At 38.9% G+C, this 13,355-nt stretch overlaps 1 protein-coding gene and 1 long non-coding RNA gene across 2 annotated transcripts; one reads left to right on the top strand and one right to left on the bottom strand.

The window, feature by feature from the left end:
* Nucleotides 1-2,892: 2,892 nt before the first annotated feature.
* LOC146495064 (uncharacterized) lies at nt 2,893-10,311 on the bottom strand. The gene is made up of 5 exons (XM_085146705.1): nt 9,922-10,311; nt 9,386-9,424; nt 5,292-6,580; nt 3,865-3,954; nt 2,893-3,272 (listed from the first exon to the last, which is right to left on the bottom strand). The coding sequence occupies exons 3-5, from the start codon at nt 5,310-5,312 to the stop codon at nt 2,955-2,957; spliced, it is 429 nt and encodes a 142-aa protein (XP_085002831.1). The 5' UTR covers nt 5,313-6,580; nt 9,386-9,424; nt 9,922-10,311; the 3' UTR covers nt 2,893-2,954.
* Nucleotides 10,312-11,677: 1,366 nt separating this feature from the next.
* LOC146495065 (uncharacterized) lies at nt 11,678-13,339 on the top strand. The gene is made up of 3 exons (XR_014871632.1): nt 11,678-11,952; nt 12,998-13,054; nt 13,151-13,339. It is a non-coding gene; the product is annotated as an uncharacterized LOC146495065 (long non-coding RNA).
* The last annotated feature ends 16 nt before the right edge of the window (nt 13,340-13,355 follow it).

Here is a 13,355-nt window from a genome sequence, read left to right on the forward strand (position 1 = left end):
CAACAGCGTGACATTACCTGTCCTTTTATTAACTGCACAAGTAGTGCTGGTCATAGCTGCTGGCTACCTGTGTAAGGCTGTCATGGGTCTGTAGCTCTGTCACCGTTTTAGGGAACATATTTAGTTTTAAAGTAAGTTTCCGGGCTTTTCCTGCCTTTCTGGAGGGATTATATTTCACTAAAAAAACGATCTAATATGCATGTCCACATAATTATGCATGTCCACATAATTATGCATTATTATAATTATAATATATTAAAAAACACACGCTGTATTTTAAAGAACATACATTAAGAAGCAGATTATATTAGATTCATATTTTAAATAAGACAAAATTTGGATTTTACAGCAGTAAAATGATTGTATCTCTACAGTTTAATAAGCTTTGCCCCTGCACAGAGTGGATAGTGAAACAAATGGAATCATAAATACATTATTTCATATTTCATATTTATTACTTTCCCCTCCTCATTGCTTTATTATTGTAGCTCTAGTAATAAATAATAATGTAAGGATTCTGGATCAGCACCATGATGCCCATAGTATATACAGTATTCTGAAGAAGGTCTAAAATGTCACTGTGTGTGCGTGCATGTGTGTGTTTTATTTAGATGGATTTTTTTTAATTATTACTCATGATATAACATTGTCCAGACATGGCTGCTAAGGACATGAGGAGGAAACAGTAGGAGCTGTGTAAGGCTACTAAAGGCAGGGCTATAACATTTTTCTGTCATCATTTTATTATAGATTAAGTGCGAGAGTTGTTAGGTGTGGATAATTAGATTATAGTTTATTACAATAGCAAGTTGTGCCTTGTTCTCAGATAGACAGCAAGTGGAGAGTGATATATGAGATGATAGGATGGAAGGAAGAAGAGAATCAAAGAGTGATTCACAGGCAGAGCCTAAATTATTTCTCACAGTTTTTGTTGCCTTATGGTTCCAAGCGCTGTCACCAATCTTTGCATTTTGTTATTATCTCATGACACTTGTTTAATCAGCTACCATCTCTCCTGTGGACTTTTTATTGTCTACAGTCTCAGATCAACACAGCCCTGCCCTTCCCATATTAGATTCTTGATGAATGTGTGTTGTTGTTATTCAGCCTGGTTCAATGTGCCCCTTTTTAACTTTGAGCACCCGCCCCTTTAAACCTCTCTGCACGGCCCTGCAATGATGGACATGGTTGTCCATACAGAAGATAATCAGTATTAAGACATCAGTCACAGCTGAATTTCTTTTTAATCTTGCATTAGTCCCACTTGTCCAGCAGATGTCCTTGTTATGTCTTCTGCACATCTTGCTTGTTTGTACGTCTCAACCATGCTTTGACCAGATCATTCAGCCTTCCTTCTTTTATTTAAAACTATGAACCATTTAATCCAGTAGACCATCTTGTAGTGGCGTTATTGCAGCCTTCAACGTGTCATTTTCAGATGGTTGTTTGTTCTGCTTTTTTTCCCCCCTTTAGCTTGTGTCACTTTGTGGCTGTATCTTCATCTCCCTGTTTTAATTTTGATGCTGTTTGCAGTCATTAAAATCTCCTTTTTGTTTTTTTGTTTTTTTAATTTTTTTTTGCATCTAACATTTCCAGCTCTAAATGTTAACTAGAAAAGAGTAATAATTAGGCAGAACCCCTTGAAACTCACTTAAAAGTATGTGAAGACAAGATTCCCCCTGGTGAAAAAAAACAAAACGAAAAAACAAACAAAAAAAACAACAACAATTAGGGAACAGTAAAATCCAATCTCTACAGCCTTAAACAACAAATAATAGTAATAAAATAATATCTAAACCACAGAGAGGAGTATACACTAGAGCAGGAGTGTCGAACTCCAGACCTTGAGGGCCGGTGTCCTGCAAGTTTTAAATATCACCCTGGGTCAACACACCTGAAACAAATGATTAGTTCATTATCAGGCTTCTGGAGAACTTCAAGACATGTTGGCTGTATCCCAATTCAGGGTCTGCAGCCTTAAAGTACGCAGCCTTAACGGTCCACAAGTGCCGCGTACTCAAAGACCACTGAGGCCGGAAGTGAGAGGCTTGTGAAATTGTACGTCTAGCCTCCGTTGCTAGGCAACCCGGTTGCTAGGCAGTTGCTAGGCAACCTGGTTGCTAGGCAGTTGCTAGGCAACCTGGTTGCTAGGCGGTTGCTAGGCTAGGCGGTTGCCAGGCAACCCGGTCGCTAGGCAACCCGGTTGCTAGGCAACGTTTCATACAGCTTTGTTTGACAGAAATGAAGGACAAAATCTTTTGTTCATTTGTGACTGTGAAATCATGATTATTGGGCTTCACTTCTGTACTGAACAGTCATTTAATGAATAACTGGCTTGGTTCAGAATTAATTGTGCGTGCGTACACTGTAAACCCGAATGTTCAAAGTAATTAAATAGATTAAGTAGTGTATACTCAAAGTCTTTAAAAAGTTCTGTTAACTTAAATATGTCAAGTTCGTGTAACATGTTCTTCTTTTTGAGTAAATGAAACTAATAATTTTTGATTGAATTGAACTATTTCTATATTAAGTAAGCATCACTTAAAATCATAACTTAAGCACAACGTAACACAGTTAAGTTAGGACATATAAGAATGGTAAAGTTCTGTTATTAAAATATCTACATAACATTATAACCACAAAAAACATAGAACCATAGAACTTCTTGCTCGCAAATTTCAAAACAGAGCATATACACATATACAAAAAAAAAAAAACATGCTATTCAAAAACTCAGTGTGCACTGTCCCCTTTCTTCTAATCAACTTTCAGAACACATACATCAACTCTGTCCATTAACAGTTGCAATCACCACCTTTGCAGACATTCTCAGAATGTTCAGGACAGAAAGAACTTGTATAAAACTGAGCAACACTTGAAATTACGGTCAGAAAACAGACAAAATGCAAACAAATTAATTGTGCTGGACAAAAGCACAAATAACACTGGAACACTCACGCTAAAAGTTTCTTGTGGAGAGACTGGACCTTTGGTGACATTTTAAGGATGTCAAGCTCAAGAAACAGCTTCTGAAATACCTCAAACGTATATTTCAGTTTCAGTGGGTAACTTAAGTTGACAGCATAGATGACACCCATGAGCAGGAGGCAAGCGTTTGTCACACTTCCGCAGTCCTCCAGAATTTCTGTCCCCTCAATGATGACCGACACGTTCACAGGATCTTGGTTTTCCTGTGCCACATTGGGATGGATTACGATGATCTTCATCATGTGATTACTGCAGCCCTCTTTCAATGCTTCTTGGCTGACGTCCTGTGAAAACAAACAAACCACAATTAGCAATAACTAGAATAGATTCCAAGTAAAAGAAAAGGTTAAGAGGTATACTCAATTTAGTATACTCAAATCAAACAATATTCATATGGCACTTTTCATACGTAAAGTTACAGAATGTGCTTCACAGAGGCTGACCCTGAGACAAAGAAAATCACTTTTGGGGGCCATCCAGCCTGGAGCTGTCCATGGGACGGCACGCGTGTTGGTAGACCAGAACCATTAAATCATTAAAATAGGTTATAAAGGTATAATCAAATTAAATACTCTTTTGCTCATAAAATAAAGTTAATAAGTGATCGTTAAATAGTCAGAAAAAAATCAGACAAAAGGCAAGTTAAAGTTTAAGGCAGATAAGATAAAGATTAAATATGATTTAAAAAATAAAGGGTAAGAGCATAAAGATTTAAGAAATTAGTTAAAAGCCTGATTAAAAATATTAATCTTGAGTCTTTTTTAAAAAACATCACAAGTGTAGAGAATCTTTGACCTTCAATATATCATCACAAGTGAAGACCAGATTATAAGGTTAGACAATAATTTTAATACAGTCATTATGATCATCAGGTACCTGATGGTCTTTGATCAGCTCCTCTCCACTCTCTCCAAGATACTCAACTAAGCAACGAATGATAATGTCCCTTCTGCCATCGACATGATGCTATTAAACCCAAAAAGAAAATTTATTGCAGAAAATACACAACATAACATATGTAACATACATACATAACAGCACATACAGATGTAAACAGAAAGTTACCCATGGAGAATGTAAGCCTGCAGCTACATTCTAACGTTGTGAAGTGTGCAACTTAACATGAATTTCTCAACGATGTGTGTTAAGACAAGAGTCCAGTGCATGTCATAATCTGTGGGTCCAGAAACTGTCTCTGCCCAGTGAGGAAAGTTTTCTGCCTCATCACTGGACATGCAAATGAATTTTTCGCAACATATCAGTACCTCCTATCACAATATTAACCAGTCAAGGACAGGAATTCCCACACACAAGAGTAATATTTTGGGAAATAATTGTATTGGAGTCTATGGGCAGCAGGAAGGGATCTTGCTGCACTCAGAGGGTCACTTTGAAAATTCTGTAAATTTCTCTGCTTTTGAGCGCATATTAAGGGAGAGATGACAGGTTTGTATACACTTGTAGAGACAATCATGTGCATAAATTGTTAATTGTGGCCACAGTGTCAGGATCAGGAGAACAGTTTCAGCCAACACAGACAATGATCAGATTAAAGGACAAGTTCAGTATTTTACACTTAAAGCCCTGTTTTCAGTTTATGATGAAATCGAACGATTTTGATTGAAATTTGGACACATGCTGCTGGCCCGAGCTTTTTTGGTTTCTGTGGTAGCACACCCCCACCTCCACAATGGCTTCATAGGTGCACTGGAACAATCCTTCCTAAAACGCATAAAACTGTCGTTTACAAAGACGTGAAACTCACCGAGTGGTCAGGAGTGTTCACTAATATGTTCACACAAAAATCGCTGCAAAAGATACTTTCCAACTGGTTTTTATTGTAGTTTTTGTCCAACTCCATTGACTTGTATTAGATGTGCTGTGATGTACGGTATTAGTCCGCCGCTATTCTATTCTATAATTCAAGCTCTGTACGGAAGAATGTACAGGTGTGAGGTCCACAGTTTTACAACAAATGGTAAAACACCTGTTGGAAAGCATTTTTGCAGCGATGTGTGTGAACATATCAGTGAACACCCCTGACCACTCAGTGAGTTTCACGTCTTTGTATGAAGCCATTGTGGAGGTGGGGGTGTGCTACCACAGAAACCAAAAAAGCTCGGGCCAGCAGCATGTGTCCAAATTTCAATCAAAATCGTTCGATTTCATCATAAACAATCTGAAAACAAAGCTTTAAGTGTAAAATAACAAACTTGTCCTTTAAATAAGAGTGATACATTCTCAGTGTGTATGACCTCATCTTTTCCATTAGATTATGTAATTAAAATAATTTAAAATGTTACCTTATTCAGTGAGTCCAACATTGGTTTTATTTTGGTCCCTGCAGTCCCACCCTTCCTTCGAAATATCTCCAGGAGTTTGGTGTTGTACCCGTCCAATCTGGACAAAAACGTTCGCTCCAGATGAATTGTGGTTATTCGCTTAAACTCCTCTTTGATCTGAAATGAGAGATAAAAACACAAAATGATGTCAAAGATGACTCATGAGATCTCACATACACTTAGTTGCTGCATGAACAAGAACTGGATTTACCCGATTTTCACAGAACAGAGAAGGCCACCTCTCTAAGAGGTCTTGGATTGCGGGGCAATCCTTGACAACCTCTTTTCTTCTCATAGCGAAAGACTTCTCCATTTTCTCATTAATTGCCCTCTCATTGTGCTTCTTCTTCATTTCCTTCAGCAAATCTAGTCTCTCCATCTCTAAGGTTTCCTCAGTCTCACCGAATGGCAGTGGTGGCAGATAGTTGACTTCAGCTTTTTTTTGCCCTTTTAAAGCCTTTAAGTGAACCCTCTTCACTGGAGCATCGTCTCTTCAGTGTGTTCACCTCGAGCTCTGGAATGGCTAATTGGCGACCTCTTAACTTTGCCCTGTAGTTGCCCATTTTATACTTTATCCTCTGTTGCCAACCATATAGGCCATTAAAAGACCCTGGCTCTTTGAGGCATGGGTATTTTGCTACCAAGGCTTCAGCAACAGCTAAAATCTGGACACCAGTTGGATATGCTGTGAAGCCAAATATAGTCTCTGCAAGCTTCTCAAGAATGCTACTAGTTACGCTTGGGTTGTTCAAAAGTGTGCCATCATTTTCATAAGCTTGCTTTCCTGCTTCCAGTGCAAGGTCTATATCATAAGAGAAGTCTGGTATTTCAAACTTAAATGGCCATGGCTTAGACCTGTAGGATGGTCCACTCTCATCTGGGGAGGACAACAGGATTGTGTCGCATACAGATGAGGAGGAGCTTGCTTCTGTAGATAGTGGAACTGGAGATTCGACTTCTGACATGTCCACAGTAGTGAGACTCAAGATTACTGGTTCAGTTTTTACTACTTTGAGGTTAGCTTTATCTTGTACTTCCTCAATCGAGGTCAAAGTGAAGAACTGACCGTCGAAATCCATATCCTGGTACATAACAGTGAATGGTCCTGTAATATCAAATGTCTCTCGAAGAACATCATTGAGGTCCTGAAGTGTGCTTGGGATGCCTGCAGGTAAAAGTAGTTTGTGGACATCATCCTCCCCAAAAATTATCTGCAGTTTTGCTGAGGGTGCCATATCAACAGGAAGAAGCTGCAACAACAGAGAAGAGAAATACACAGACATTTATTCACTCCTCACATTTCAAAAGGATAGGCAAATGTGGTGCTTTAAAGTTGTCAGGCGTCTTCCTGCAAGGGTGTATGAAGCCAAAGGATAAAAATCTTTAAGCTCTCTTTGCTCAAGTAACTGCACACTCCCTGTGTTCTCCAGCTCATAACTCCTCAGGTGTTCATTGTACCATGTATTTTTTTGTCTCACGAAAAAAGTCAGTTTGTTACAAATCACCATTATCTGTAACACTTCAGAAAAGTCAGGCAGTCCTGCAGTGGAACCACAACACAACAACATTCCCACTGCATAGTTGGTGCCTAAACTGCACACATTATTGGCAACATGCACAGCTGTAACAGCAGGGAATTTGCATTTCACCAGGTCTTTTAGATCATCCTTAAGCACATCTAAAGAGACCTCTGTTGTTTTTGTGACTGCAAGTGATGGTTTGACAGAATGTGATTGATGATATGCAACCATGAGCTGGTGCTTATTTGCAAGGGACAGCAAAATATTCCTGAAACAACCAGTGTGTCTGACCACCTTCTTGAAAAAGCTGTGTTTGGCCTCGAATCTCATTGTCCAGAGGGCAGCCAGGGGGCCAAATTCCCGAATGAGCTGAGGATAGTGCTCAAGGAAATGGTGCTTGGGAATGAGCTTATGTTGGGGGAAAACATCAAGGAATCTGCTTCGGTGTTCTGAAATGATGCTGTCAAGATAGCAAATGCTTTCTTCAGTATGGGCTCGAGACATGACAAGGTCCATAATGTCTTTCAGTGTCATCAGCATCTGCCATACAGGCTCTTGTTGGGGTACTTTTAAACCTATAATCAGAGGCAAAAGACGTAATAAGCACCAATTTTCATGTGCGTTGCCCCCTACTGATTTTCGAGTCGAAAAGTTAGCAGGAATGAGATGAGGGCGATTTGTTTTATCACTCCACTTGTATGGGAAATTGGAAATGGCATCATTCAGTTCCATGAGAGAAAAATATTTTTTCTTGATCAAGTTATCAAATGCCAAAGCCAGTTCCACTGGAACAATGCCCTCCAGCAGATCATGTAAAACATCTGGAGGGTAACCAGATGTAACATGAAAATGCTCAAGTTTTTCTGACAATGCACACTGTTTTTTTACACCATAACAATGTGGGTGATCTGGACTAGACACAGCTGTCTGTACATGCAGTGTATGTTGATCTTTGGTTCTTTGATGAAAAGACCCAGATCTCACTTCATTGGACTGAAACTTGGATCGCTCCCCAACACAAAACCGGCAGATGTATGACCCTGCAAAGCTTTCAACAAATCCTGCCACAGAGTGCGCCCCCAAATTATCTGCCACCACACTGACCACAGTCCCTTTGATGGCTTTCCCTAACACTGGAACAAAAAGACCATCTTTCTCCAAGCTTTGGATATCTCTTAACAGTGGCTCTAAAACTCGCTGGAATCCAAACTGCTTGGTGTCTTCAGCCTTACACAGAATTCCAAGGTAGATTGATGTCAATGTGGAACGTAACTGCACCGGAATGTTTCCCAACACCCAATAGACAGCTGTGACTTTGTGCTTTTTTCGAGATGTCCCAAGAGGATTACATACCTCAAAGTCATCAACGTACAGGATGAGACTCACTCTGTTCTCCTCTACAGAGAAAAACTTGTTTTGATAGTGAGATCCATCACGAAATGTCTGGTACTTAAAGTCATTTTCAGTTTTTTTTTCACCTTCAAATGTGTTTTCTTGAAAAGACTTACTTAGGACCTGCACCAAGGAGGGCAATATTGGGACATACTGGAAGGTTTTGCCCTTTTTTTTAATCAAGTATGTGTTCTTCTGGTTCAACAACTGAAAAATGCTTCTTCATAAATTCTCTTCTCATGTAATAAGTTGTGAAAGGGCCACCTGTCCCCAAGGCAGTACTTATAGGGTGTGTCTCACAAAGATTTTTCACTAAATCTGAGATAATGGCTGGATCCAGATCACAATTATGGCTTTTCAAGGTGGACACCACCACATCTCTTAAAAGTGGACCAGATGCAGAGGTGGATATAAACTGAAGCTCATCTACTATTTCATCAATGCATTTGTTTGGGACATTGAACATGCTTTCTAACTTATATCTATGAAAATAGATGGCCAAATTTCTCTTCTATATCTTGAGACAACTCCTGTGGTTCCCCATCCCAAAGTTCTAAGCTCTCTTCCACACAGGTCTCATCCTGAGCAAACATGGGTTCATTAGGTTTGCTTTTGAATACTTCAGTTTTAAAATCCTCAAGGGTGTGTGACTGGTGTTTTCTGTGTCTATGTGTAGCAAAGGTGGAATAAATATTTGTACTGAAGTTGCAGTTTTTGAAGACACATGCAACTACTTCAAACTTCCTTAAGTGGTTGTTAAGATGCTCAAAATACTGCTTCTCTGAATTAAAAAAAAACAGAGCAGCAAAGTAGACAAGTAAATGAAAGAGGTCCACTTTGTGTGACCATCTTCACATGGTGTCGAGACAAATGGGTCTTAAGGGCATTAAATGTTTTAAACGAGCAAGGGCAATCAGTGTGAAGACAAGGGACTGACTGGCTGCGACCACCATTTCCATGCTTTAGTCTGTAGTGTTTTAACAATCCCAACCTCTTCTCTGACTCAAAGCTACATATCTTACACATCCATCTCATGTTGTGGCACCTTAAACAGACAAATTGACCATCTCAAAATTAAACCAAACTGCCACACAAAGAAATTATGTGACAAGTTAAACCTAATCGTTACTAATTTGATCTTACCTTGTGGAGTTCAAATTAGCAGTCAGAAGGTCCTATGTTCTGTAAAAATAATAATAATAATAATAAAAATAAAAAAAAGGTTATCTATATGCTTTTCAACTAATTTCTACTAACTCAAGGATGCACACTGATATTAATTTTTTTTTTTTCTTTTTTTAAACATATGTCTGCTCGGTGTCAAATTTAAAACAGGTCAATATGAATTCTTGAGTGAAATCGAGTGCGTACATCGTTTTTGTTTTTTTGTTTTTCAAAATATACCTCGTGGCAGCGGTGCAGCAATTATTTTAAACTGGACCGTGGTCGTTTTATTCACAAAGACGTTAGTTAAGGCAGCAGGCGTGTGTTGTTTAGGTGGCCATCTAAGCTGTAAAGTGCTGTGGGAAATTGTGGACATACCTCCTGCCAGGAAAGTTAGTTAGCAAGTCTAGCAGGAAAATACACTATTTGCTAGCGCAGCTGCTTTCAGTGCGGAGAAACTGACTTAAGTAGGTGAGACAACAGGAACGTACAAAGTTTGCCCGCTTAAAACTTACATTCATGGTTCCACTTCTTCCCGTTTCCGTCAAGTCTGCCAACCGCCGAAATGTGGACCATGGTATGTCTGAAGAAAGACCGCTCAAATGTGGGGAGGGGCTTTGACGTCATGCTCCGAATGCAGAGAAGGTGGCCATATTCACTGATGTCACTCCATTACATTTTACTTGGAAATATCAACTAATTAAGCCAATGAATTGGTTTAGTGAATATTACTTGGATCGAATGATTCAATTTACATACAAAACTGAGGACACATAATTACAAACAATCCTCAAGTAATGCACTACAAGAAAAACTGCTATTTTAAAGTAATAGCACAGAATTTGTATTTTTTTGTAAAATTTATATAGCTAATTGAAATAATAATTACAGGGCCAAAAAAACATTTTTTTCAGTGTAGTGGCGTTATTGCAGCCTTCAACGTGTCATTTTCAGATGGTTGTTTGTTCTGCTTTTTTCCCCCCTTTAGCTTGTGTCACTTTGTGGCTGTATCTTCATCTCCCTGTTTTAATTTTGATGCTGTTTGCAGTCATTAAAATCTCCTTTTTGTTTTTTTTATTTTTTTTTGCATCTAACATTTCCAGCTCTAAATGTTAACTAGAAAAGAGTAATAATTAGGCAGAACCCCTTGAAACTCACTTAAAAGTATGTGAAGACAAGATTCCCCCTGGTGAAAAAAAACAAAACGAAAAAACAAACAAAAAACAACAACAATTAGGGAACAGTAAAATCCAATCTCTACAGCCTTAAACAACAAATAATAGTAATAAAATAATATCTAAACCACAGAGAGGAGTATACACTAGAGCAGGAGTGTCGAACTCCAGACCTTGAGGGCTGGTGTCCTGCAAGTTTTAAATATCACCCTGGGTCAACACACCTGAAACAAATGATTAGTTCATTATCAGGCTTCTGGAGAACTTCAAGACATGTTGGCTGTATCCCAATTCAGGGTCTGCAGCCTTAAAGTACGCAGCCTTAACGGTCCACAAGTGCCGCGTACTCAAAGACCACAAAGGCCGGAAGTGAGAGACTTGTGAAATGGGACGTCTAGCCTCCGTTGCTAGGCAACCCGATTGCTAGGCGGTTGCTAGGCAACCCGGTTGCTAGGCGGTTGCTAGGCAACCTGGTTGCTAGGCGGTTGCTAGGCTAGGCGGTTGCCAGGCAACCCGGTCGCTAGGCAACATTTCATACAGCTTTGTTTGACAGAAATGAAGGACAAAATCTTTTGTTCATTTGTGACTGTGAAATCATGATTATTGGGCTTCACTTCTGTACTGAACAGTCATTTAATGAATAACTGGCTTGGTTCAGAATTAATTGTGCGTGCGTACACTGTAAACCCGAATGTTCAAAGTAATTAAATAGATTAAGTAGTGTATACTCAAAGTCTTTAAAAAGTTCTGTTAACTTAAATATGTCAAGTTTGTGTAACATGTTCTTCTTTTTGAGTAAATGAAACTAATAATTTTTGATTGAATTGAACTATTTCTATATTAAGTAAGCATCACTTAAAATCATAACTTAAGCACAACGTAACACAGTTAAGTTAGGACATATAAGAATGGTAAAGTTCTGTTATTTTTGTTGTTTCAAGTAGGTAGGATTTAATAATAAACTCAATTTATGTAGCACATGCTAAAATACAATAAAATCTCAAAGTGTTTCACCAAATAAGTAAAATCAAATAGTCTTAAATGCATTAGTGGAAGACAAAATGTATTTATTTTAATATTCATTGTTTATCAATGTATCCTATATATATATATATATATTTTAATTTTTTCCGTAAGTGTTGAGCAGCTGCAGGAATCAATTTTTATTCCGAGTTAATCTCTGATTCACCCTCCGAAGCGGAAGGCGGCGCTAATGAGCATTATACACTGATCGTTTACCGCTATTTGGAAAAAAAATACGAAACACAGAAGTAGTAAAGGTATATGGGCGGGAAACAGCACCAAAGAGGCAACACGGACGACTGGAGAAAGTTGGACCTAACGGCAGCAACTAGCATCACTGGACTTACAGTAAGTTTTCAATGTTGATATTAGTTTATTGTTAAAATACGAATATTTAGTTGTATTTTGGGTGCGTGTCGAAAAGAATAGCAGAAATGTCCGGTCAGTGTTTTTTATGTGCTTTGCTGCTCTCCCCGAAGGAAACTTTGCGCTTGCAGAGCTAGCATTAAGTTGTTGTAATGAGGGTCGCAGGCTGTTTAAAAAGTTAGATACTACTTGTTCTAGAGGTGGCGCCCGGTGGCCTAGTATGAAACAAAGTGTTTTAATCTCTCTAAATTTTTAAACCCCCTCTCATGACTCAGAATAGTTGTCCCTGCAGTTACACAGCGGAGATACCTGTCTGCAGTGAGAGTGCTTTCAAGCCACTATATTTTAAACTATATGTGCGAATAAGTGGTGCAGGTGTATTAGGCGTTTGAGCGACGGTCTCGATAGGTGTTTTTTTTACATATATATCAGTCACTTTACGCAGTAGAATGATCGGGAAACTCATCCTTCTAATACACCTGCTCTGACGAGCCACATTGTTCACAAGCCAGAGTTAGAGGGCCAATGAAAGAGCACTGCACACGCATCGTCTCCTCTCACTTTGCCTAATTAGTGGAATCACTTGTCAATCAACTTCTGCCAACCAATTGGCACTCTTGGATCACTAAGGTCCTAAAAAACAAACCTGTCAATCAAAACAACCAGAATGTTCGGAGAGAGAAGCAGTGATGAGGAGCCTGACATTTTTGACATCAACTGTGTATGCACATTAAATAATTTCAAATAACATATGTTTGGGGGAACCTCTCATCAGTAAGGCTTTAGTTTGTAGAAATGGCGTTGTTGTTAATTTAACCATGCCGTTAAAGTTCAAGTGCTGCTGCTTGTCTTCAGTATTGTAATATTTGCTCGATGGCTTTAGTATCTTGACTAGAGATGCATTCACACTTTGGGGATTAAGGGAAAAATTATAAATGTATAATTATAATAAGTATTTATAATTTGTCACCGTTTGGATGCTTTTTAATTGTTCATCAGTTTATGCCTTTGGATCTCTCTGTTCCAGCTTCAAGAATTAAGACCGAGTCAAGGAAGAGAACTGGGGATGTGATAAAGATACCAGGTAATTCATTTTGTTTGTGAATTCTTCTACCAATCACCGCTCTCGCTCTCTCTCGAGTTGTCTTAAAAACCCCTAAAAAACAAAACTTTCCCCAAGGAAAGGATCCTTCAAGCCTTGACCAGTTGAGGCAAGCAATTGTTGAAGAAGTCAAGAAGGCTGAGAAGAACCTGACCCTCATTAGAAAGTTGATGGAGACCACATTTCCCCTGCGCAGACAAACCATAGTGATGTCCTGCCCGCCACTGAAGGAGCTCTTGGACCTCTGGCCTGCTCTAAAAATGGAGTCTGAGTCTGAGTCTGA

Source organism: Neolamprologus multifasciatus, chromosome 20 (genome assembly GCF_963576455.1).
Source record: "Neolamprologus multifasciatus chromosome 20, fNeoMul1.2, whole genome shotgun sequence".
NCBI lineage: Eukaryota > Metazoa > Chordata > Actinopteri > Cichliformes > Cichlidae > Neolamprologus > Neolamprologus multifasciatus.

Bases quoted from the DNA above. Each gene is read 5' to 3' on its own strand.
- LOC146495064 (XM_085146705.1), bottom strand. From the start codon at position 5,312: ATGTTGGACTCACTGAATAAG. The intron at 3,955-5,291 runs GTAACATTTTAA...TGGGTTTAATAG, and splicing joins TGTTGGACTCACTGAATAAG to CATCATGTCGATGGCAGAAG. The intron at 3,273-3,864 runs GTACCTGATGAT...TTGTTTTCACAG, and splicing joins AGCTGATCAAAGACCATCAG to GACGTCAGCCAAGAAGCATT.